The sequence below is a fragment of the Myxocyprinus asiaticus genome, chromosome 14 (assembly GCF_019703515.2).
Source record: "Myxocyprinus asiaticus isolate MX2 ecotype Aquarium Trade chromosome 14, UBuf_Myxa_2, whole genome shotgun sequence".
NCBI lineage: Eukaryota > Metazoa > Chordata > Actinopteri > Cypriniformes > Catostomidae > Myxocyprinus > Myxocyprinus asiaticus.
This window is the reverse complement of record NC_059357.1, coordinates 34,286,780-34,309,007: the sequence shown is the minus strand read 5'-3', so window position 1 is coordinate 34,309,007 and position 22,228 is coordinate 34,286,780. Positions and strand designations below refer to the sequence as shown.

The 22,228-nt window shown below is 38.4% G+C and overlaps 1 protein-coding gene across 1 annotated transcript in view; it reads right to left on the bottom strand.

The window, feature by feature from the left end:
- LOC127452090 (non-receptor tyrosine-protein kinase TYK2-like) overlaps nt 1-13,350 on the bottom strand; it is a 32,076-nt gene extending 18,726 nt beyond the window's left edge. Inside the window, exons 1-14 of the mRNA XM_051717268.1 lie at nt 13,139-13,350; nt 12,250-12,443; nt 8,787-8,910; nt 8,543-8,681; nt 7,462-7,625; nt 5,843-6,221; nt 5,221-5,391; nt 4,673-4,830; nt 4,467-4,581; nt 2,405-2,588; nt 2,128-2,246; nt 1,418-1,585; nt 1,237-1,324; nt 22-149 (exon numbers count right to left, since the gene is read on the bottom strand). Of these exons, the coding sequence (XP_051573228.1) occupies nt 22-149; nt 1,237-1,324; nt 1,418-1,585; nt 2,128-2,246; nt 2,405-2,588; nt 4,467-4,581; nt 4,673-4,830; nt 5,221-5,391; nt 5,843-6,221; nt 7,462-7,625; nt 8,543-8,681; nt 8,787-8,910; nt 12,250-12,424 (2,112 nt within the window). The 5' untranslated portion in view covers nt 12,425-12,443; nt 13,139-13,350. The remainder of the gene's footprint in view (nt 1-21; nt 150-1,236; nt 1,325-1,417; nt 1,586-2,127; nt 2,247-2,404; nt 2,589-4,466; nt 4,582-4,672; nt 4,831-5,220; nt 5,392-5,842; nt 6,222-7,461; nt 7,626-8,542; nt 8,682-8,786; nt 8,911-12,249; nt 12,444-13,138) is intronic.
- Nucleotides 13,351-22,228: the final 8,878 nt, after the last annotated feature.

Genomic DNA, 22,228 nt, shown 5'->3' with positions numbered 1-22,228 from the left:
TTATTGACATTCATCACTCACAAGATAACAAAGAGCGCTGGCAAGCTGTTTAGCCACAGTAAATTTCCACTGAGGAGTGACACGGGCCTTCTCTCTGTGCAGAAACACATCTAATGGGCCAAACTCCACAAACTCTTCCACCATGATATCTGCTTACATAAAACAGTACAGTAAAGAGATACAGTGAGATTCAAAATTCCACTTGTAAAAAATTTATCTTTTTTGCATTTTTCTAATTTAATAAAAATTTTCATTACAAACCAGCCTAACAATTTGAGTGAAAAGTTACATTGAAAAATGTTGCTTTAAAGGGAAAGTTCACCCAAAAATGAAAATTCATTTTCACTATAAATCTTGACATCTGCAATCTCCTTGCCGATCATGATTTCAGGCTCCATTACACTTCCTAGCGCCATCTAGCGCTCCTCAAATGTGTAAAGCTCTAGGAAGTGTAACTGAGCTTGAAATCATAATTGTGTCTAGAGACTGCAATGGCAAGACATATTTTATTTCTATATTTATATTTTGTTCTGTTCTCACCCACAATCGACTGGATCTCTTCAGAAGACATGGATTTAATCACTGGAGTCATATTGAACACATTTATTCTGCCTTTATGTGCTTTTTGGAGCTTGAAAGTTTGGTCACCATTCCTTTACATTGTATGGACCTATAGTGCTGATATACTCTTCTAAAAATCATTCACATCTGAGATGGCTTGAGGGTGAGTAAATGATGAGAGAATTTTCATTTTTGGGTGAACTATCCCTTTAATCACAGCATGCACTCAAGCTGGCATGGACTCCACAAGTTTGTGCAAAACCTGATGATTCACATTATCCCAGCATGATTTGAGAACGTTCCAAAGACCATCTTGTGTGCTTCAATGAAACTTCAATGACTGTTTACACAAATGAGCTAACATACTCAATTGTCATAAGTGTTCTTATTTCATAAGTGACCAAGAAATGTATGTGGAAGAAGTGCGGAATCATTCTATTTCTTATTCATTTTACGTCATAATATGTCATGCTTTTAACATTTCAAAAATCCTAAAACTTTGTTTATTTCCAGGCTTAAATTAGATTTTGAATATGGACTTTTGAGGCCTACTGTACATCATGTGTAAGTACAGTTTGTTTGCAGTAAAAAGAAGCTCAACATTAAACAGTACCAAACAGCTTTGATGACACTTTTGGCCTTTAAAGAGGAAGTCAGTAAGCGCACAGCACTCACTCTCAGATCCTTTCACTGAAACTCCATGCACAAAGACCAGATGACAGTGTGACACCTGACTCATGAGACTGGCTGTCTCAAAGAATGCCTAAAGGTAAATACAAAGGGAAAGAGATTACATATGTGCTTTTGTAGTTTTTAATGGTACATTTAGTCCATAGATAACAGCCATGGCTCTTACTAGCGCTATATCCTTGTGACTCTGGTCAAGAATTTTGAGAACAACTCGGATGCCATTCTTGTCGCTTTGATTATTGTTCGACTCGTCGTCATCGTCTTCTGTTGTGCTGCGAACCTTCAGCCGGCCTACGTAAATGTTAGTCCTGGTGCCACGTCCCAGGTGCTGCTCCTGTATCCATGAAAACAAGGGGTCAAGGTTTGGCTTGTTAGCATGGTCCATTTAGCCATGGTACAGTAGATACAGTACCAAAATTACACTTATGTGGCCAAAAAGCCTCTCGCTTTATTGATTGCCACTGAAAAAAGTAGCCATGTATACTGATTTTTTTTTATTTATTTTTTTTAAGGAACAAATAAATCGCAAATATTTCCTTATAGTACAGTTGATATTTAACCAGTGCCACATTTTTGATGGAACTGAGTGTCAAGTACATCCATAGGGGTCCTGCATCAGCCGAGCAACTGCCATTAAGATGAATGGGAATGCTAACAGATAGCTTTCTCCAGGTATTATACACCTTCTTGCACAAAAACACATATGGAAAATGATGAACTATGTCTGACATTGAGACAGTGATTTCTGCTTTTATTTTATCAGTGCAACCATTGTGCCGAAATGGAATGCATTAAAACATTCTTCTTATCCAGATGGTTCGGTCTTGTAATATTCAGCTCATGAAGATTAGATGTGACTACCGTACAATCTCTTACCTTTACAATCTCCTTGTCTTTAATCTGATGAAACCTCAGTTGACTCAGGTTGAGGGTTTCAGACACAGGTTTGACACTACTGTTGGCACCCTTTCTTATTACGAGTAGGTTAGAGAGCTCTGCAATACAACCATAAAAACATTTGAAGGATTACTCAACTGATGAGAACCATGTACATTTCAGTGGAATTTTTCCTAATCAGAGACATTTCTGGGTAAATCAAAGGGTTGATAGTAAAGTCTGCCAAGCAGAACACACACACACACACAGTGAATACCTCCTGGTCTGGGCAGGCAACACTTCTTCACAGTGAAACTGTCTTCGCCAGACTTCAGAACGAAGGATTTTAAGCAGTTGGTGAGCTGCTTTATGCTGGGGAACTCTTGATCCCAGCCCTCAAGTTTAAACATAGAGCCCTTCTGTGTGATTCTGAACTGCTTGTGAATTGGACTTTCTCCATCCTGCCAGAAACGAAGTCAATTAACAATTACGATAACAAATATACTTCAGTCACTTAACCAATAATTCTTTTTTAGGTATCTTAAGACATATGTTGAAAAACAGCCAAACCACATCCACCCAATCAACTAGAAGAATATGGACTAGCGCTTGGTGTGTAAAAAAGGCAATGCTATGACACAAAAATTCAATGCATTTGTTATGGAATTTAATAATAGATAATTTAATCATTAAATTACTATAACAAAATTATTACATTTTCTGAGGAAAATGTGAATGGTGCTTTCTAGTGTTCGACCGATATAAGTTTTTCAATGGCCGATGCAATACCGATTTCTAGAAAGCATGATGACCGATGACCGACATAAATGCCGATAAACAATTTAACAACAGCAAATCAGATGTACACAAAATTTCTAATTGCATTTAATGCAATTTTTACTCAAATTTGCATAAATTTGAAAAGGAAAAACCTTGAAAAAAGAAAGTGTTCACTATCCATTGACACAAATCTATTGGTTGATTTTGGAACTGACACAAGGGAAAGTTAAAGGGATAGTTCACCCAAAAATTTAAATTCTCTCATCATATACTCACCCTTATGCCATTCCAGATGTGTATGACTTTCTTTCTTCAGCAGAACACATTTGAAGAAAAATAGAAAAATATCTCAGCTCAGTAGATCCTTATAATGGATGTGGATGGTAACACGATTTTTGATGCACCAAAAAGCACAGACAATCAGCATTAACGTCATCCATATGATTCCAGTGGTTAAATTATTGTGTTATAAAGCAATACGACTGCTTTTGGTGTGAAAAAGATCAATATTTAAGTACTTTTTAACTATAAATAATCGCTTCCGTTAGGCAGCGGTATGCACATACACGAGAGGACTGAGGTCATGCAGTCTCTTGTGTGACGTATTGGTGTAGGCATGCTCACGCGAGAATTGACGCATGTGCGACACATCTGGAAGAGCAGCGCTATTTAAAACTGAGTAGGAGGAATGCTGTACAGACCGAACACTGTAAACAAACTGAAACAAATTTAAACAAAGATGTCAGAAGATTTTCATTTAAGAGGAGAATAGGAGATACAAGTTTTTGCATGTCAAATTTATTTGAACCTGAGCACTCTGGCCAGGAGCACAGGGAGATGGAGGAGGCTGGACCAACAAGCCTCATAGAGACAGAGAGCTCAGGAGACATGGTGGTACACATGCAGGCACTGCCAGGCAATGTCGACAGAGGTAGAGAGCATCTGCTGCAACGAATGGAACGTTGCTATGCCATTGCTGGAAAGACCTCATGACCTCAGCCCTCTCGTGAATGCGCATACTGCTGAGGGAATTTTCATTTTTGGGTGAACTAACCCTTTAACACTTCTGTTATTCGGCCAAATGAACACTGTTATCGGCCAATGCCGATAATCGCAAATGGCCAAATATTGTCCAATTAATCGGCCTGGGCTGCATTTCCCAAAAGCATTGTAAGCCTAAACAGATCGTAGAAACCACTGCCGCCAATGGCCTCTACAATCAACTTAAGCTTACAATGCTTTTGGGAAACGCAGCCCTGGCCGATATATCGGTCTATCACTACTGCTTTCCCGTGCAAAACGTAGTGCCACAATGCCAGTAAGTTGATTGAAAATTGTAAATCTGACTGCTTCGAAAAGTATTGCACTTTTCTAAGTGATCGGAAGTTTAATTGTTAGGGGTTAGCGATATGACCAAAATCTTTTGGAAACAAATTCGCAATAGTTATAACAATAATATGCTTTAGAAAGCATCACTAATAATACTCAAATGTATTGTACCCAATTTTTCGATTCATCAAATCGAACCACTGTAAAAGCAGTTTAAAGTAGACCAGTACCTGTGTCCTACTCAAAGCTGCAAGGATTAGACGATGGTAATCCAAAACACTCCAGCGCACAATAAACGCTCCCTCCTCTGCCTCTTTCTTTAGTTTCTGGAGAACAAACTCATCCCTAGAGGCAGACAAAAAAAAAAGTAAATGCATCAGTAAGAATGGAAGAACACCATGTGACTGTACTGAGTGTGGCAATGTGAGTTACGTACAGTATGGGACCATGTAGGCCATTGGCCTCACTGAGAACCACCCTGGGCGGAGCCACCTCATGACACAGATAATGATGTGCATCAGCTGTAAGGCGGAAATATCCATCAAGCAGTGAAACCAGAGAGCGAGCCTCTAGGCTGGAGCCCAAACGCATGTCCTGGAACAGCAGGGCCACATATCACACAAAAAGCAAAAGATGAAATCTTACTTTACCAAGCATTTCAAGGGCTCTGCACCAATGGCCTTCTTTTTCCAGCAAAAGTGTTTAATGAATTAATAGCCATTATGGAGTTACATTATAGCTGCATAATTTAAAAAACTTATGTTGTAGTAAATTGTTTATTTTTTCAAAAGAAAATAATGTTTTCTTAAAAATATAAGTATATTTTTCTGGCACATAAAAATGTAGCTTAAAAAATAAAAATGTATAATTTTTTGTGGTGGCACCAGTGAAAATGTTGCCAGGGCAAGTAAAAATCTCAACTTCTGGCTTGACTTGGCCAGAAGGAAAAATCTTTATTGTTGAGCCCTGATTTCAGTTTCTTACCATGGACATGTTGTCTTGGCGACTGATGCAGACATTTACCCCATCGATGGCAATATGAGAGATCTCAGGGAAGTCACAGAAGGAGTTCCAACTGTCTATTTCCTGCTCGCCAAGAGCCTGTGTATCTTTGTTTTGGGTATGGATGAAGTCATTCTCCATGTAGTTATTCTCCTAAAAGTTTATGACATTAAAGGGATAGTTCACCCAAAAATGAAAATTCTCTCATAATTTACTAACCCTCAAGCCATCCCAGATGTGTATGACTTTCTTTCTTAAAATTTTATTAATTTTGTCCATTAAGTTTATTGTTTATTTAATGTTTATTGTTAGAAAATAGAATAGAACCGTATTTAGACATGTCCCAAATAACGCTGAGAACAGGGCTGCAAAAATTGCAAACCGCATATAAATTTAACAGAAAATAAAACGGCTCATAAAATATTTAGTTATTTAGTTGACAACCAACATTTTTTGTAGGTTAAACACCTTTCACTGAATGTTTGTTGTAAAACATGTTTTTTTTTTTTTAAAAAGAGTTTCAGGTCATATTTTGTACACTATTCACGGAAAGTGCAAATCAAATAGAAAGGAAGAAGTTCAAATGTCAACAGCATTAACTTACCCTTTGTACTGGTAACTTCCTCCAGTGTATGCCTGTTGACCCAGACACCCTAATCTCATGAGTAGGTTCACTGTTCCTGGTACCCTCAGTGGTAGTTTGTGTTCGGGAGGCAATGAGGTATGACCCACTGCCACCTCCATCAGATCTCACGTCAAGTTGGAACACAGGGAAAGTCTCAATTCCAAAAAGTGGTGCCAGGTGCTCCAGGGTGGACAAATACTTGTACATGACCTCTTGTGATCCTAGCTTCCCCATTCCTACTGTGTGCTGCTGGAAGCTGTGCACAAAGTTTGCGAACACGCGGCGAATACGGAACTTTGTGAGGAAGTTGTCACGGGCAATGTGTCGGGAGAAAGATCGAGGGATGCAACGGAGGAAGCTGAAAGATGAAATATCACGTACAAAACTGTCAATATGCTTGATGGAATAAACATCTATTTGATAAGGCTACCAACATTATTAAAATAATATACAACTGCACATTTCCAGCAGCCATATCACCCTGTAGCTCAAGACCGTTTGCCCACTGAAGCCAAGCAAGGTTGAGCCTGGCCAGTACCTGGATGGGAGACCTCCTGGGGAAAACTAAGGTTGCTGCTGAAGAGGTGTTTTTGAGGCAAGCGGTCTGTGTGGGTACTAACGCCCCAGTGTAGTGATGGGGACACTATACTGTAAAAAGACACTGTCCTTCGGATGAGTCCTGACTCTCTGTGGTCATTAAAAATCCCAGGGCACTTCTCGTAAAAGAGTAGGGGTGTAACCCCAACCCCATTGGCCCTTCTCAATCATGGCCTCCTAATTATCCCCATCCATAAATTGGCTCTATAACTCTCCTCTCTCCTCACCACCAATAGCTGGTGTGAGGTGAGCCTACTGGCACACTATGGCTGCCGTTACATCATCCATGTGGATGCTGCACACTGGTGGTGGTTGAGGATAGTCCCTTGTTCACTGTGTAAAGTGCTTTGAGTGTAGCATCCAAAAAAGCGTTATATAAATACAACATTCATTCATTCATTCATTCATTTTAAAATGCATGTGATTTATGTATTTATTTATGTCTTTTTTTAATGGAGATCTATATTTATATAGAGAATTTTAAGTTACAATTTAACTTACCTTCATAATCTTGATGACAGATTTAAAGTCTAGAAAATTGGGCGTTCAAATACAGAATGTCTTTATATGACCAGTGGTAGGAGGAGAGGAATTAAGAAATGTTTGGCTATTGGATAACATTATTTTTAGTGCCAAGTTATTACATTTTTATGAAATATTACAAGTATGAACATTTAGACATTAAGAATAATGTGCATAGATTAATTGTTCAAAAGAACACAACAAACATGCATTAATAAAGTAAATAGGGTTGATTTTGATTTCACATTGACTTTAAATTCTGACGTTCATCAATGTCAATGTATCTTTTTTTGGATGGTAAAATATTTTCTTCTATTCCAGCTTGCTCAGACAACTATAGGTTGGGAAAACTGTTTGGAGACAGTCGTTGTTTTTACTGTTTTCTATTTGGTGACACTAGTAGCTCAGAAACACTTCACCTTTAAAATAGCACGGTTTTAAACCCTCCTCTTAACAGTGAAGGAAGTTGAAGCCCACACCTGGTTTGCTTTGCCACATCCTGTAGAGAAGAGCCAGTCTGCAGGGCAGTATAAGAGAGGTGAAGCACAGCCATACCCAGACACTCATTCTTAAAGCGACCGATCTCTTCCTCTCTCCTCACCACATCCAAACATGCCAAGTCATTCACAAAGTCATGTTTAGCCTGGTAAAAGAACAAACACATACAATGTAAAAGGCTTTCAAAGAATACCTTCCTGCCATTTAGTACAGCTGGACAATGTAAAGAAACTTTGGAAATCGGTTAGAACATTAAAGCCGACGTGTGTCATTTTTTCTATGTTAAAATACTTCCAACTTTCCAAACTTAATATGCAGAGACAACTATAAATAAACCATTTGTAGGCAGATTGTTCTGTAAAGTGTAAACAATGTGGCTCTATCACACTATTTTTTTAAACTGCTCTGATTGTTTTGAGCAACAATGGCTCAACCAATGGCATGAGTTTGGGGCGGGACTATCTGTTTTTCGACCAGTGGCAGATGGAGGGTGTATTCGGAAAGCTGTTTGAAAACTACGTTTATTTCCGTTTGGTGATGCTAGTGGTGCAGAAATACAAACTTCAACTTAATCACTGAAAACTTTATCATTTAGCTTCTTTTTTTTTTTTTTTTTTTACTGTCTTGGGGAAATTTTGTTTTTTAAAACTTCATGATGAACTTTGTACTGACTTCTGGTGTATTTCTAGTTTCCGAAGTTTGGTGAATTCTGACCTACGAATTTGTATAGTGAAAAACATTTGACCATTTGAGGACCTAGCATCACTTATTGACCTCTATAATTTCATATTTAGTCCTAAAACTTGATATTATATCATGTTGCCCATATTACTTGCAGGGTTTGAAGTAATTTTGTTTGCTTAAAATCTAATGTGATGCCACTTTAAGACAATGACTAATGATTTAGTTGCATAATGCACAACAGATGTTGACTTAAGTTGCTGAAATGTTTTTCATGATTCTCCATCTGAAAGGTACAGAAGCTGTAGCATTTCAACAGGACTCTATTTACAAACTCCAACACAGGCAATTGATTTTGAGTGGTATAATTTTGAAATTCACCTGAGCAAAGAGGTACTCCAGCGATGTCATCTCCAGCAAAGGAGACGTCACCTGCTCTGTCCCAGTACCAGTCCGCAATGCATAGCGTGTAATTGTCGGTTCATTTTCACCTAAGCCATGCCAGTTACGAAAGTAAAATCTACAAAACAACAATTAATCCGTTAATCCACGAATCACACAATTACAAGTTCAAATTAGTACAAAGCTGAAGCATCTATCCATGCACACACGAAAACTCATTCACCTCATACGGAAATGCACTAACAGGCCTGACTGGTTTTCTGTGTCAAATTTGTGATTTGGGCTGTACCAACATGAGGATCCAGGGTCATAGAGAGCAAACAAGGCATGACAGACTGGACTGATCCCTGAGGGAGAGAAAAAAAAAAAAAAACTTAAAATCACTGAGAAATATAAACAAAAACAAAGTTCTTATTGACACTGGCACTAGTGGTCGACCGATGTATCGCAGAGGCAGACAAATCTGCACATATTTGGGGTTTCATTCTACCCCTCTCTCCTCAACAGTTCCCTCTAACTTTTAATTGTCTAATAATAAAAAGGCCAATAGTAATAAAACTTATATCATACATGGCCTCCAAATAAGCCAATTTAATATCTTTCAAAGATTTAATTCCCGAACCTCACAAAACTGAAAATTCTGCATTTTTTCATGGAGTGCTCATAGATCGTCCTCTAAAGCACACATTATATCAGCCTGAATCAGTTGCCCACTATTAATATCATATTCACTTTGCACTGTACAGTTAGTTTAATCAGCCTTTTTATGAGAAAATGTGATTGCTTATGCACACATACCATCCATAGTTACTGGAATACTGTGTGCACTGTTGTTATTTCCTTCTTCCTTCTGTTAATATTTTTTAACAATTTCTTAATGTATATGGGATGACTAAACAGAAACCAGGAGAAACTGCTCTCTAAAATGCTTAACAAAAACAAAAGATAATGTTTTATTTTCTATTTTTACTAACTTAAAGGTTTGCATGAAATTGTGTAAATATTATGCTAAATAAAAGTTAATTAAATTTAATTCTTTGAAATTTTATGTACATACCATTTACTATATATAATATCACGCATTAGAGGTAGACCGATACATCGGTTTTACCGATTAATCAGTGCAGATTGTTTCTTTTTTGGAACTATTGATTATTGGCAAAAATATATGCTGATAGTTTCTTCATTTCCTCATTTTTTATTCCTCATCAATAAACCTCATCTGGTGAAATATATAGGCTATAAAAAGTGTCAGTTGTTAAATACTTGTACAGAGCATTTTAAGATAGCCTAGTCTCTGCCATTTCAAAATAAGAGTCCCCAGTGTATTTCGGACTTGTTTAAAGTTGAAAGTACCCCGAAATGCACCAAATCTTAATTTTTTTAGTTATTATTGAGATTTTGGTAGCACAATTTTGGACTCTTGTAGCCTCAATGTCTGTTCTCTTAATAGTAAGGAAAGACTAAGAACTTTTTTAGCATTCTATAAATTGATTTAAAAAAAAAAAACTAATCGATCGATTAATCGGTTATCAGCCTTTTCCACCACCTTAGTTATCGGTATCGGTCGACCTCTATCATGTATATGTATAAATGTGTCATATATATATATATATATATATATATATATATATATATATATACACACACACACACACACACACACACACACACACACAGTATATAGGCATTATTATCGGCCAACCTGCTCTCTAGTTAACAGCATAGGCCATTAATAAACCAATATTGCCGATACCGATAACTAAGGTGGTGGAAAAGGCTGATAACCGATTAATCAATTGATAGTTTTTTTAAATCAATTTATAGAATGCTAAAAAATTCTTAGTCGTTCCTTACTTTATATTAGAACATTTGAAACCTTTACAACTTGCATTAATTAAACATGAAAATGTCACAAGATAGCAATAACGCTAGACGGCCCTGAGAAATTTAACAGTTTTAATCATAAACAGCGTCATTTAATTTATATCAGTTAATGCATTACCTTTTGCAGCCCTAATATACTAGAACTGAAACAAAAACTAATGGCACTTTTCCACTGCACATTATGCATATTTACTTTTCTGAGCTTGCCTTTCCACTGCAGTTTAGTGCCGCCTCAACGTGGGTGGGATTATAGGCTGATCGTCATAGTTGCGCCGCCTCTACTGCCGTGATATCATCTTAAACGCGACACAAATGTTACTGACCATAAACAATAACACGACCGCTAGCTGTTAGCTACTAGCTCATTGTGCTGCATAAAGCAGTTGTTGCATGGTGATTTTATACAAGTGTAACAGTTAAATTGGCCTGGTTGTTTTAGAAGCAAGCTTTTCAGTAGCTGGTCAACTAAATAAAGTGAAGCTTTCAAGCAGAATATAGGGTTAACGTAACAAAATGTACCATCCTCCATCGTGGACTCCAACAATGCCGAGTCCAGGGCACTCTCCCTCCCATTGCTCACCGGTCTATTGCCATAGATAGCTTCCATTTGGTCAAACCACTTCCACTTTCTTCTGTTGAAACCACTCCGGCTGTTTCTGAGACTCATTTAACCATTACATCTGTCTTTATTTTTGTATGTCAGACTATTAATCTTTGTTTGGTTTACTTTTGTGTGTTTTAATGGTTTTGTGAACCATATTATATTGTATATCATATCCAATGCACATACTACCACTTTTATTTAAATTGTTTTATGGAAAAAAGGTTTATTTGTGCTGTTACCATTAATATGTGAACTAAACAGATTTGTGTTCCCTCTGGCCTCCTGTTCCCCTGATGCCTGATGTGGAGAGAGAGAATAGAATAAATGAGAGCTGCCCTGCTTCAAACACAGCAACGCCTTGAATCCATTTGGTTGAACCACTTCCACTTTCTTCTGTTTGAACCACTCTGTCTGTTGTGGTCCTTGATGGTTCTGTAGTCACTTAAGTTTTTTTTAACTTTTCCCTACACTGTTGGTAGGTCCGGTGGTAGCCGTGTGCGGCCAACAGCTGAGACACTTCCTGAAAGACTTTTTGTTTTGTGTCATTTCGTTCGTCGCTAACAAGAGGAACGTCTGCACCTTGTTTATTGACCACGCCGTGGTTTTGCGCACAGCCATTTCTTTTTACAATTCGAAAGTCGCATGAACAAATGATACTGCTATCGCTGTTGCTAACTTTAAAACTAGCGGGTTGATGTCCCGTGTAGCAAATCCAGTGATGCTGGTAGTGACGATTCTCTCTGACCAATCAGTGTTTTGACGTCACATTTAGTATCGGTTCGGCTCGCTTGGAACCTCGACCAAGGTGGTACTAAAAAAAAGTATCAGGTACCAGGTACTATCCACAGTGGAAAATCCCCAAAAAGTGAGCAGAGTTGAGTCGAGCTGTACCGTGCAGTGGAAAAGCCCCATAAAGATCTACTGAAACTAAATCACTGAGAAAAAAAATACACCTAAATAAAGCTAAACCTAACGGTCATCGAGTGGAAACTAATGAGAATTAGCCTAAACTACATTTATAGGACAAATTGAAAATAAAATAAAAAATACATTTAAAAAATGTGTTTTATAACTATAGTATAGTAATAACAGGGTTATATAATATATAACACTATTATTACAATAGTAGTAATTTTTTTAAGGTCATTAAAGGGTTATTAATACTATAATAACCCTGACTGGTACCCAAACTTACCCACAGCTTTGGCTGCATTAATGGTCAGATCCTCAGCCGTCACTTCTCCCTCCTGGTAAGACTGGCAGCGCTCGCCTTCTTTGGTCCAGAACAGAAACACATGGATGCCAGGACCCTCACACTGTCCTGTGGACGTCCCTGCTTTGGATTTTCTTGAATGTCCTCGTCTAAACATTATCCATTGAGTCCAGCGCCTGTTGTAAATGTCATAAAGGGTCAAATCACTCTCATATGACTTTCTTTCATCCATAGAATGCAAGTGAAGAAATTATTTAATTTAAGTGAAATGAAACTGAGGCTGTCAGTCCCAAACATTCTGCCCAACATCTCCAACGGTAGAAAGGCCGTTTATGACGACATAATTATCATTTTTGGGTGAACCAAGCCTTTAACAAGGGGTTTTCCATCCGTCAGCCTACCACAACTGACTTTTTTAAATTGTACAGGCTACCTCCTTATCATTTTAACATATTAATATGACAATGTTTATATGTTTAGGAGAACTGTAGTGACAATTTTGCTAATACACAATACACAAAGTTGTGACAGTACACTACAACACTGTTTGCGCACACCAGTACTGTTGTTGTTAATATGGCATGCTGTACTGCTGTCATGGCCGAGTTTGGCAATTCTCGGAACACTGTGCACATAACTTTCCAAAATTAACTCATTAGGCTGTCAATGGCCCACCAAATAACACTATATTTAAATCCAACACTGTGTTCCTAGTATGTAGAAGCGAAGCAACGACAAAACATGCTACCATACAAAAATAACGCACAAGCTACTTCCTGTTTCATAAACAGCCCTACTGGGCAACAAACCTGATCTCATGTCAAGATGAAACATCAAAAAGTCATGAAAAAGACCAAGGGTTAGTATTTACCTCCAGGTAGACGAATGACGGTGTTTATCTCAGACAACGTTTAGTAATCTTCTTATTACAGGAGTTACATCTCTACCCGTTCACGCCAACTGAACACATCGCGTATTTTCACATTCGCTACGTGCACTGTTGCCAGTATAGGAAGAAAACCGCGTCTGAAGGTTTCTGTGTCAATACCTAGTGAGCTGCCTACTTAGACATGTTTTGGGCACCGTAGGCGCATTCTAAACAAGTATAAAATGCTATCTAGGTAGAAAGCTCACAAGGTTTTGAAGCACAACCCAAATGTTTTCGTTCATTGAGCTCTTCAAATTAAGAGTTCTCGCAGACCGTGTAATTCAGAAGATTTAACCCAAAATACATCCATAATCCACTTTTGTAACTGTCAACTTTTTAAATAAAAGATTGACTACGCAAAAAGAAAAAAAGAATTTAAAGAAAAAAAAAAAGCTTAATGAGGTTTAATAAATTCCATTCTTTGATTTCAAACTAGTTACTTAAAGGGATGGTTCACACAAAACTGAAAATTCTTTCATCATTTACTCACCCTCATGCCATCCCAGACGTGTATGACTTTCTTTCTTCTACAGAACACAAAATGTTACAATAACTAGCGAGTCATTGATGATTCACATCTATTGTCACTAGTGAGTCAAAGTTCATAAGTATTGTTGTTTCATTTACCAGTTACATGGAGTCACAGCAAATCCTAAAATTGATCTGACAGAGTGCTTACCTAGTGTATTTACGCAGACGTTAAAGGGACAGTTCACCCAAAAATGAAAATTCTCTCATCATTTACTCACTCTCATGCCGTCCACGATGTGTGCCTTTCTTTTTTTTATCAGCATGAAATGAAGAATAGAAGAATATTTCAGCTCTGTAGGTCCATAAAATGCAAGTGAATGGTGACCAGAAATTTGAAGCTCCAAAAATCAGATAAAGGAAGTATAAAAGTAACCCATACAACTCCAGTCCTGTCTTCAGAAGGGATATGATAGATGTGGGTGAGAAACAGATACCAATTTAAGTCATTTTTGTACTTTATCTCCATTTTCATTTTTACATCTGAAAGCCACATGTGGTGCCTGGTGAAAGTGGAGATTTAGAGTAAAAAAAGGACTTAAATATTATTTATTTGAGTTTCTCACCCACACCTATCATATCGCTTCGGAAGATATGGATTTAAACACTAGAGTTGTATAGATTACTTTTATGTTTCCTTTATGTAATTTTTGGAGCTACAAAGCTCTGATCACCATTCACTTGCATTGTATGGACCTACAGAGCTGAGATATTCTTCTAAAAATCTTTGTTTGTGTTCTGCTGAAGAAAGAAAGTCATACACATCTGGACTGGCATGAGGGTGAGTAAATGATGAGAATTATTATTTTTGGGTGAACTATCCCTTTAAAATTAACTATTTGTTCTGAAATATAACCATCTGTTATTGATGTGAGAGAGTAATCATTTCAAATATTTTCAAGTTGTAATGTGCAGTAGTTGCGATCAATCAATGTACCTCAATAAATGGATTGCTTGCGACTAATGAATCAATAAAAAGTGAATCAATAAATCAATCGATTAATGTTTAACATGAATTTAATGTGTTAACATGGATATTAATTAGTTATTTGATTTATGAAAACAAATATTTACAAAGGAAGATGATATGTTACATAATGTTAAAAAATATACAGGTATGTAAACAATATTAATGAATTAACATGAATTATTAAATTTAACAGCATTTATTACGGATCAGTTAATACACCTGGACAACATATTTATGAGTTTGCATATTCAAACACTTTAGTTCACCAATAATAATAATAATAATAATAATAATAATACACACACACACACACACACACACACACACACACACACACACACACACAAAGATGTTGTATGGCTTTAGAAGACTTGGAATATAGCACACTTTATGTTTTGGTGCTAATATGGGGGGGGGGGGGGGGGGTGTCTATTGTTCTTCTAAGAATTATTATGGCCCAAGCACTGAAAGTGCAGAGGCCCTATTGTTCTTCTAAGCGGGGCCGGATGTAGGCATGGGCAGGGGTGGGCTGAGCCCACCCAAACATGAGTCTTGCCAAACATGAGTCTTGCCCACCCAATTTTTCCAATTTGTGCCCTGCTTAAAAGCAATATGGGGGTGGGCTGTGTGTTGCAAACATTAAGGGTGGGCTGTAGACTGCCCAACCAATCACAAAACGGCACAGGAAATGTGTAGTGTTTTTCTATTTTTGTCAATGGCTGAAAGCAATGACACACTCAAGAAGCAGCTGCTGCAAACCAGAGAGTCTGAGATATTACGTAAGCGAGAACAGTAATAAGAGATATTTTTGTGCAATGCATAGGTTTTTAATGCCCATAAAGAAGCCTGGTGCTGTCTCAGTGTGCAGTAACCATGTGACTGCTGTTAATGTACCACAGGCTCCCTCTTATCAAATATCCCAGCTAGCCAAATTACATGACCATTACGTAACAGCAACGTAATCTCATTATGAAACTTTCGTCGTGGCAACGTAAGTGGTTACGTCATGATAACAGGAAAAGTGAAATTCTTGGATTCGTCGCCACAACATAACTTTGCCTGTTTGTCGTGGCAACGTTGTGGCAACGTCGTGGACCAATAGATGTGTGTTGGTAACCAGTTGGTAATTTTAATTTTAATTAATATTCTATGGGTGGACATGCAGTACCAATCTATTTTCTGTCCTCATTTGCCCAAAACTATTTTAGAGGCTTTTTTCAACAGCATATGAATGATACAGACTCAGAACTGGTCCAGTTAATTTACTATGAATAAAAAAACAACAGTGTTCGCAACAGTATTACACAAACATTCAATAAACAACAAAGAAGCTTAAACGTGGAATTGTGCAGTTTAGGCTGCTACTCCATATCTTCTTTCATCAAGATGGCACCGCAGATGGCCACCTCTGTGTGGAGCTCCTCAGTTCTTTTGTTATTTTTGTTTATTTGTTTAGTAATATTTTTCCAGTCAGTTTTATCAGGGACGAACTGCTGAACATTCGGCAGCATATACCAGACAACCTTTTGGCAGCTGTGTTGTTTAAACGTGCTATGAGATGCAGGCGAGAGAGACGAGCAGGCGCGCTGGTCAGGCTCTGTCAGCGCGGCTTTCAAACAGCGCTGCCGAGCATTCATCTAGTGAATCTCCGCTCTCTTCCTAACAAAACGGATGAACTACATCTCCTCACCCATACAAACAAGGACTTTTCAAACTCTGCTGCCTTATGCTTCACAGAAACCTGGCTGAGTGAAGCCATTCCGGACAGCGCGTTACATCTGCCGGGGCTTCCAGCTGTTCAGAGTGGATCACATCGCGGAGTTAACGGGGAAAATGAGAGGCGGTGGAACATGCTTTTACATCAATGAAAGTTGGCGTACAGATGTAACAAAGTTAAAGAGGATGTGCTGTCCTAATTTGGAAGCGCTCTCTCTACTCGCCGTGGGAGTTTTCCTCGTTTATTCTGGTGAGTGTGTATATCGCGCCAAACGCGTGTTTGAATGCGGCGCTGCAACAGCTGGCTGATCAAATCACAGACATGGAACAACAATACCCGGACTCAGTTATTATTATTCTTGGGGATCTTAACAACGCAAATCTCACACGTGAACTGCCCAGATACAAACAGCACATTACATGCTCCACCAGAGATAGGAACATACTGGATCATTGCTACACAACAATAAAGGATGCATATCGCTCTGTCCCTAGAGCAGCTTTGGAACTCTCTATTCACTGTCTGGTTCATCTTCTTCCAAACTACAGGCAGAAATTAAAATCTGATAAGCCTGTAGTAAGGACTGTAAAGAGATGGACCAACAAAGCAGAGCTGGAACTACAAGCCTGCTTTGACTGGACTGATTGGAGTGTTTGTGAGGCTGCAGACACCAATCTGGATGAGCTCACAGATACTGTTACATCATATATCAGTTTCTGTGAGGATATGTGCTTCCTACTAGGACTTATTTAAAGTTCAACAATGACAAACCATGGTTTACAGCAGAGCTCAAGCAGCTTCATCAGGCCAAAGAGGATGCTTACAGGGGTGGGGATAAGTCTTGTACAATCAGGCCAGGAACCCACTGAACAAGGAAATCAGAGTGGCTAAAAGAAGATCCTCTGAGAAGCTGAAGAACAAGTTTTCAGCTAACGACCCTGCATCAGTGGAGTGGCATGAAACAACTGACAAACTCCTACCCCCAACCCTGTGGTGGACCAACAACTGGCTGACAACCTGAATGTGTTCTACTGCAGATTTGAAAGGCCCAATCTCACACCCCACACCCACTCTGACCTTCACTTCACACAAACACCAACACCTCCTGCAACCCCCCTCCTGCTACTCAACCTGCACTTAAGATCTGTGAAGATGATGTAAGCCGCGTATTTCGGAAACAAAAGACGAGGAAAGCTTCAGGCCCAGATGGCGTCTCACCAGCGTGTCTTCAATCCTGTGCTAACCAGCTGGTCCCCATCTTCACATGGATCTTCAATAGATCACTGAAGCAGTGTGAAGTCCCATGCTGCTTCAAATGCTCAATCATTATTCCTGTCCCAAAGAAACCAAAAATCACAGGACTTAATGATTACAGACCTGTCGCCCTGACATCTGTGGTCATGAAATCATTTGAGAGACTGGTGTTGGCCCACCTGAAGAACATCACCGGACCCTTTCTAGATCCCCTTCAATTTACTTATCGAGCAAACAGGTCTGTGTATGATGCAGTCAACATGGGATTGCATCATATCCTGCAACGTCTGGACAGACCAGGGATGCAAGGATCCTTTTTGTGGACTTCAATTCGGCTTTCAACACCATAATCCCAGCTATACTCCAGAATAAATTACACCAACTCTCTGTTCCCATGTCTATCTGTCAGTGGATTACCAACTTTCTGATGGACAGGCAGCAGCTTGTGAGACAGGGGAAACTCACTTCCAGCACCTGTACAATCAGCACTGGTGCCCCCCATGGATGTGTGCTCTCCCCACTACTCTTCTCCCTCTACACCAATGACTGCATCACCAAGGACCCCTCTGTCAAGCTCCTGAAGTTTGCAGACGGCACTACTGTCATCGGCCTCATCCAAGATGACGACGAGTCTGCATACAGAAGGGAGGTTGAACAGCTGGCTGTCTGATGCAGTCAAAACAACCTTGAGCTGAACATGCTCAAAACGGTAGAGATGATTGTGGACTTTAGGAGAAACACCCCAACACTGACCCCCCTCACCATTCTAAACAGCACTGTGGCAGCAGTGGAGTCATTCAGGTTCCTGGGCACTACCATCTCACAGGACCTGAAGTGGGAGACACACATTGACTCCATTGTGAAAAAGGCCCAGCAGAGATTGTACTTCCTTCGCCAGCTGAGGAAGTTCAACCTGCCACAGGCGCTGCTGATATAGTTTAACTTAGCAGTCATTGAGTCTGTCCTCTGCACTTCAATAACTGTCTGGTTTGGTTCAGCTACGAAATCAGACATCAGAAGATTACAAAGGACAGTTCGGACTGCTGAGAGGATTATTGGTTGCCCCCTGCCCCCCCTTCAAGAACTATACACTTGCAGAATGAGGAAAAAGGCTGGAAAAATCACTCTGGACCCCATTCACCCTGCCCACTACCTTTTTGAACTGTTGCCTTCTGGCCGACACTTCAGAGCTCTGAGCACCAGAACCGTCAGGCACAGGAACAGTTTTTTCCCTCAGGCTATCCATCTCATGAACAGCTAAATTGCCCCACTGAGCAATAACTATGTGCAATACACAGTTTAGTCTTTTTTATATTTATCCAACACATCCAACCTCTTCTGCCATTTCATTCTTCTGAGAGAAAAACAAAAACAAAAAACATTTGCACTGTACATAACAGATTTGTATTTTGCACTGTACATAACAGATTTGTATTAGATTTGCACTACATATGTGTATGATGTATGTATGTATGTGTAAACTATTTTTTATTTTTTATTATTATCTATGTCTTGCTGCTGTTTTTGTATTGTTTTTGTATTGTTGTACACTGGAAGCTCCTGTCACCAAGACAAATTCCTTGTATGTGTAAGCATACTTGACAATAAAGCTGATTCTGATTCAGTAGGCCCTGTTAACAAAATGAAAAGGAACAGGTGAGTGTTTTTCATTTTAACCTTTAAATACACATTATTTAGCTCTTCAGTGAAACAATTTATTATAATTGTTACATAGATTATAAATGTTACAGAGGCAAGTCGAATTACATGTGTTTTTTTTTAGAAAGTGCCGTGTATGTTGTCTAGTTTGCGTTCTTGTGTAATTTTTCAGCTGTATACATCTTTTGAAGCAAGCAAATTGTTGCCGTTTTCTTCCCAATGATATATGTACGAGAATACCGTGAACACGCCTTGAGTGATGATCATTTGTGCACGTGTCATACACCATATAACCGATAGTTGTTTATTCTTTGTTTCTGCTTGTTTTAAACATTGGCTTTGAATTAGAGAACATTCTAGTTATATTTTGCATCTACCATACCTGAACACGTTTTTTCAGTTGGGCAGGCGCATGTTTAAGTGTCTATTCAATGAACAATTCTACATCCTTCTCTCCAAGACCAGCTTTACATTTCTCTACGTTCTGCGTCTGGAATTAAACAGAAGTCACAACAGTTACAGTATGTAAGTACCATTTATTTAATTATTCATGTTTATTTTTTCAATGCACTTGAAAATAAGTTCAACTGTAAATTGTTAAAGATAGCGTATTCATTAATAAAATGGTGTCACAATAATGACTTTGTGTCTCATAATAATGATTTAGTATCTCATAATACTGAGAAACTTTAGTATATCATAACTTATAACAGTAACAGGACACCAAATCTGTTTCCTGAATGTCCTATGTTCTGCGTGAACCCGACCCAGTGAATTTATTGTATGCATGTGCAATACGCATATATTATGTGACTTGAGGGGTTATTGACAGCTGTCATAGGTGGAGGTTTGCCCTAGAAGGGTGAGTTCAGAACAGACTAAAGACAAAACCACATGTCAAATCATATTTTTTTGTATAGCACTTTTCACAATACACAGTTTCAAAGCAGCTTTACAGAAAGTCATATGATTTAAAAAATGTCTTAAAGGAATAGTTTACCCAAAAATGAAAATTGTCAGTCCCCAGCAGACTGTAGTGCAGTGTTTCCCAACATTTTTTCTGCCACGGCACACTTTTTACAACTAAAAAATTCTATGGCACACCACTATCCCACGTAGGCTAACCACCATCAATAATTTTACTTTTCAAGAACTTGTCCATGTTTTCTGTCTGTCTTAGTAGCGTTTACTTGTAATGTTTGAAATTCGGCTATGCAAAAAAAACAAAAAAACAAGTCACATAGGTAGGCTACGCTGTGTGAGGTGGCAAAATGGGTAATGAAAAAACAACAAATTTGCTTCTTTTCTAATTTGTAGATTTGTTCTTGCAATGCCACAACAAATTACAGGGATGCACACTCATGAGGGGTGAAAAATGTAAGACAATCAATGGTCCATGAAAATTTTTCTGGGGATATTTTTTTTTTGAAAGAATAAGCTAAAAGCACTAATTCCAGCTATTTTAGTGATTCAAGTTTATTCAAGTTTACAACTGTGCAGAATTAGCTGCAAAATAAAGAGTATTTTGGTGAGGCTTGCTTCTGTTTCACAAATTTGTTCAATTTTATTAACTGATTAGTTCAGTGACCCCTTCTTGAAATGTCACTAGGTGGCGACAAATGAGTGTCTTATGTGCTATGAGTGAGTCAGTGAATCATTTTGAGTCCTTCATGACCGAAATCTACCAAGAGACTTTATAGTGTTTAAGCATTAAAAGAACAAACCAGATCTATAGTCTTCATTCAGTCTGAGTATTATTTTTCATCCAAAAAGATGAAGTTTCAATAACGTCCTTACCTTCTCCTTTATTAAAACTTGCATGGCTACAAATCTACTGACTTCAGTATAAGAATTATAAACACAAAGCAGATCTACGGTATCATTTTCCTACAGTAGCCTATTTAAACTGCTGAGCATGGCTTTTATCAGAAAAGACCACAATAATAGACAAATAATAATAATTTTGAGTTTCAATAACGTTCTTTTGTCATTGTAAAGCGCATTTCACATGAGTTGAGTCGAGGCGTCAACACTCCGTTCAACGCCAGCGTCAAGCGCCGCATTGCCCTCCACATGACAAGAGTTGCAGAAAGAGTCACAGAGGGGCGATTTTATGAGTTTGAAAAGCAGGAGGTGTGCACAATAAACATTGAAAACATGTATTTGGAAGAGAGAAAAAAAGCAGTTGCTTTGTTAGCAGAAAGTAATAAAAGGATCGTTTATGTTTAGGTCTAAGCGTTTTCTTGGTGAATTTAAATTATTTCAATAACTGGGGTCTCTGATATTCGTAAACAATAAGCTAAAGTTAAATTAAAAGAAATTATGAGACATTCAATATCTCTTCACAAATTTGGACAGTTTTTAAACATTTCTTGTTGCTTAGTACTCTCAAAGACATTATTGGTGAAGCAAAAATGTGTGTGAAAAATACTTTGGTGTAAAGTGACGTCACTTCATAGACTTCAATGTATTCTGCAGTGCTGATGCGAGTCATGTGAAAGACCCTTAATGCGTATAAATATCAGTCACTTTTGCACATTAATCATTGTTCTTCACAATCACAAAAGTGACCAATTATGGTTTCAAAACGGCGAATTTCTCCGAAAGGTGAGGAGTTTGGATCCCTGAATTTAAAAAAAAAAAAAAAATTTCATGCATTTATTTATTTTGTGGAATTTGATAATCTTTCACAGCACACTAGTGTGCCGTGGCACAGTGGTTGGGAAACACTGCTGTAGTGGCTCCAGACAGTGTTGGTTGCTACTGCCTGCATGACCCTCCTTACACACTCTCTTGGATTGGCCCCACCAATAAGGCTGAGATGGTGAGTCTGAGAAAATACCACAAGTTATGGCATGCAGGTAACCACAGTTAACAGTATCATTAAGCCATTTTAACATAATTT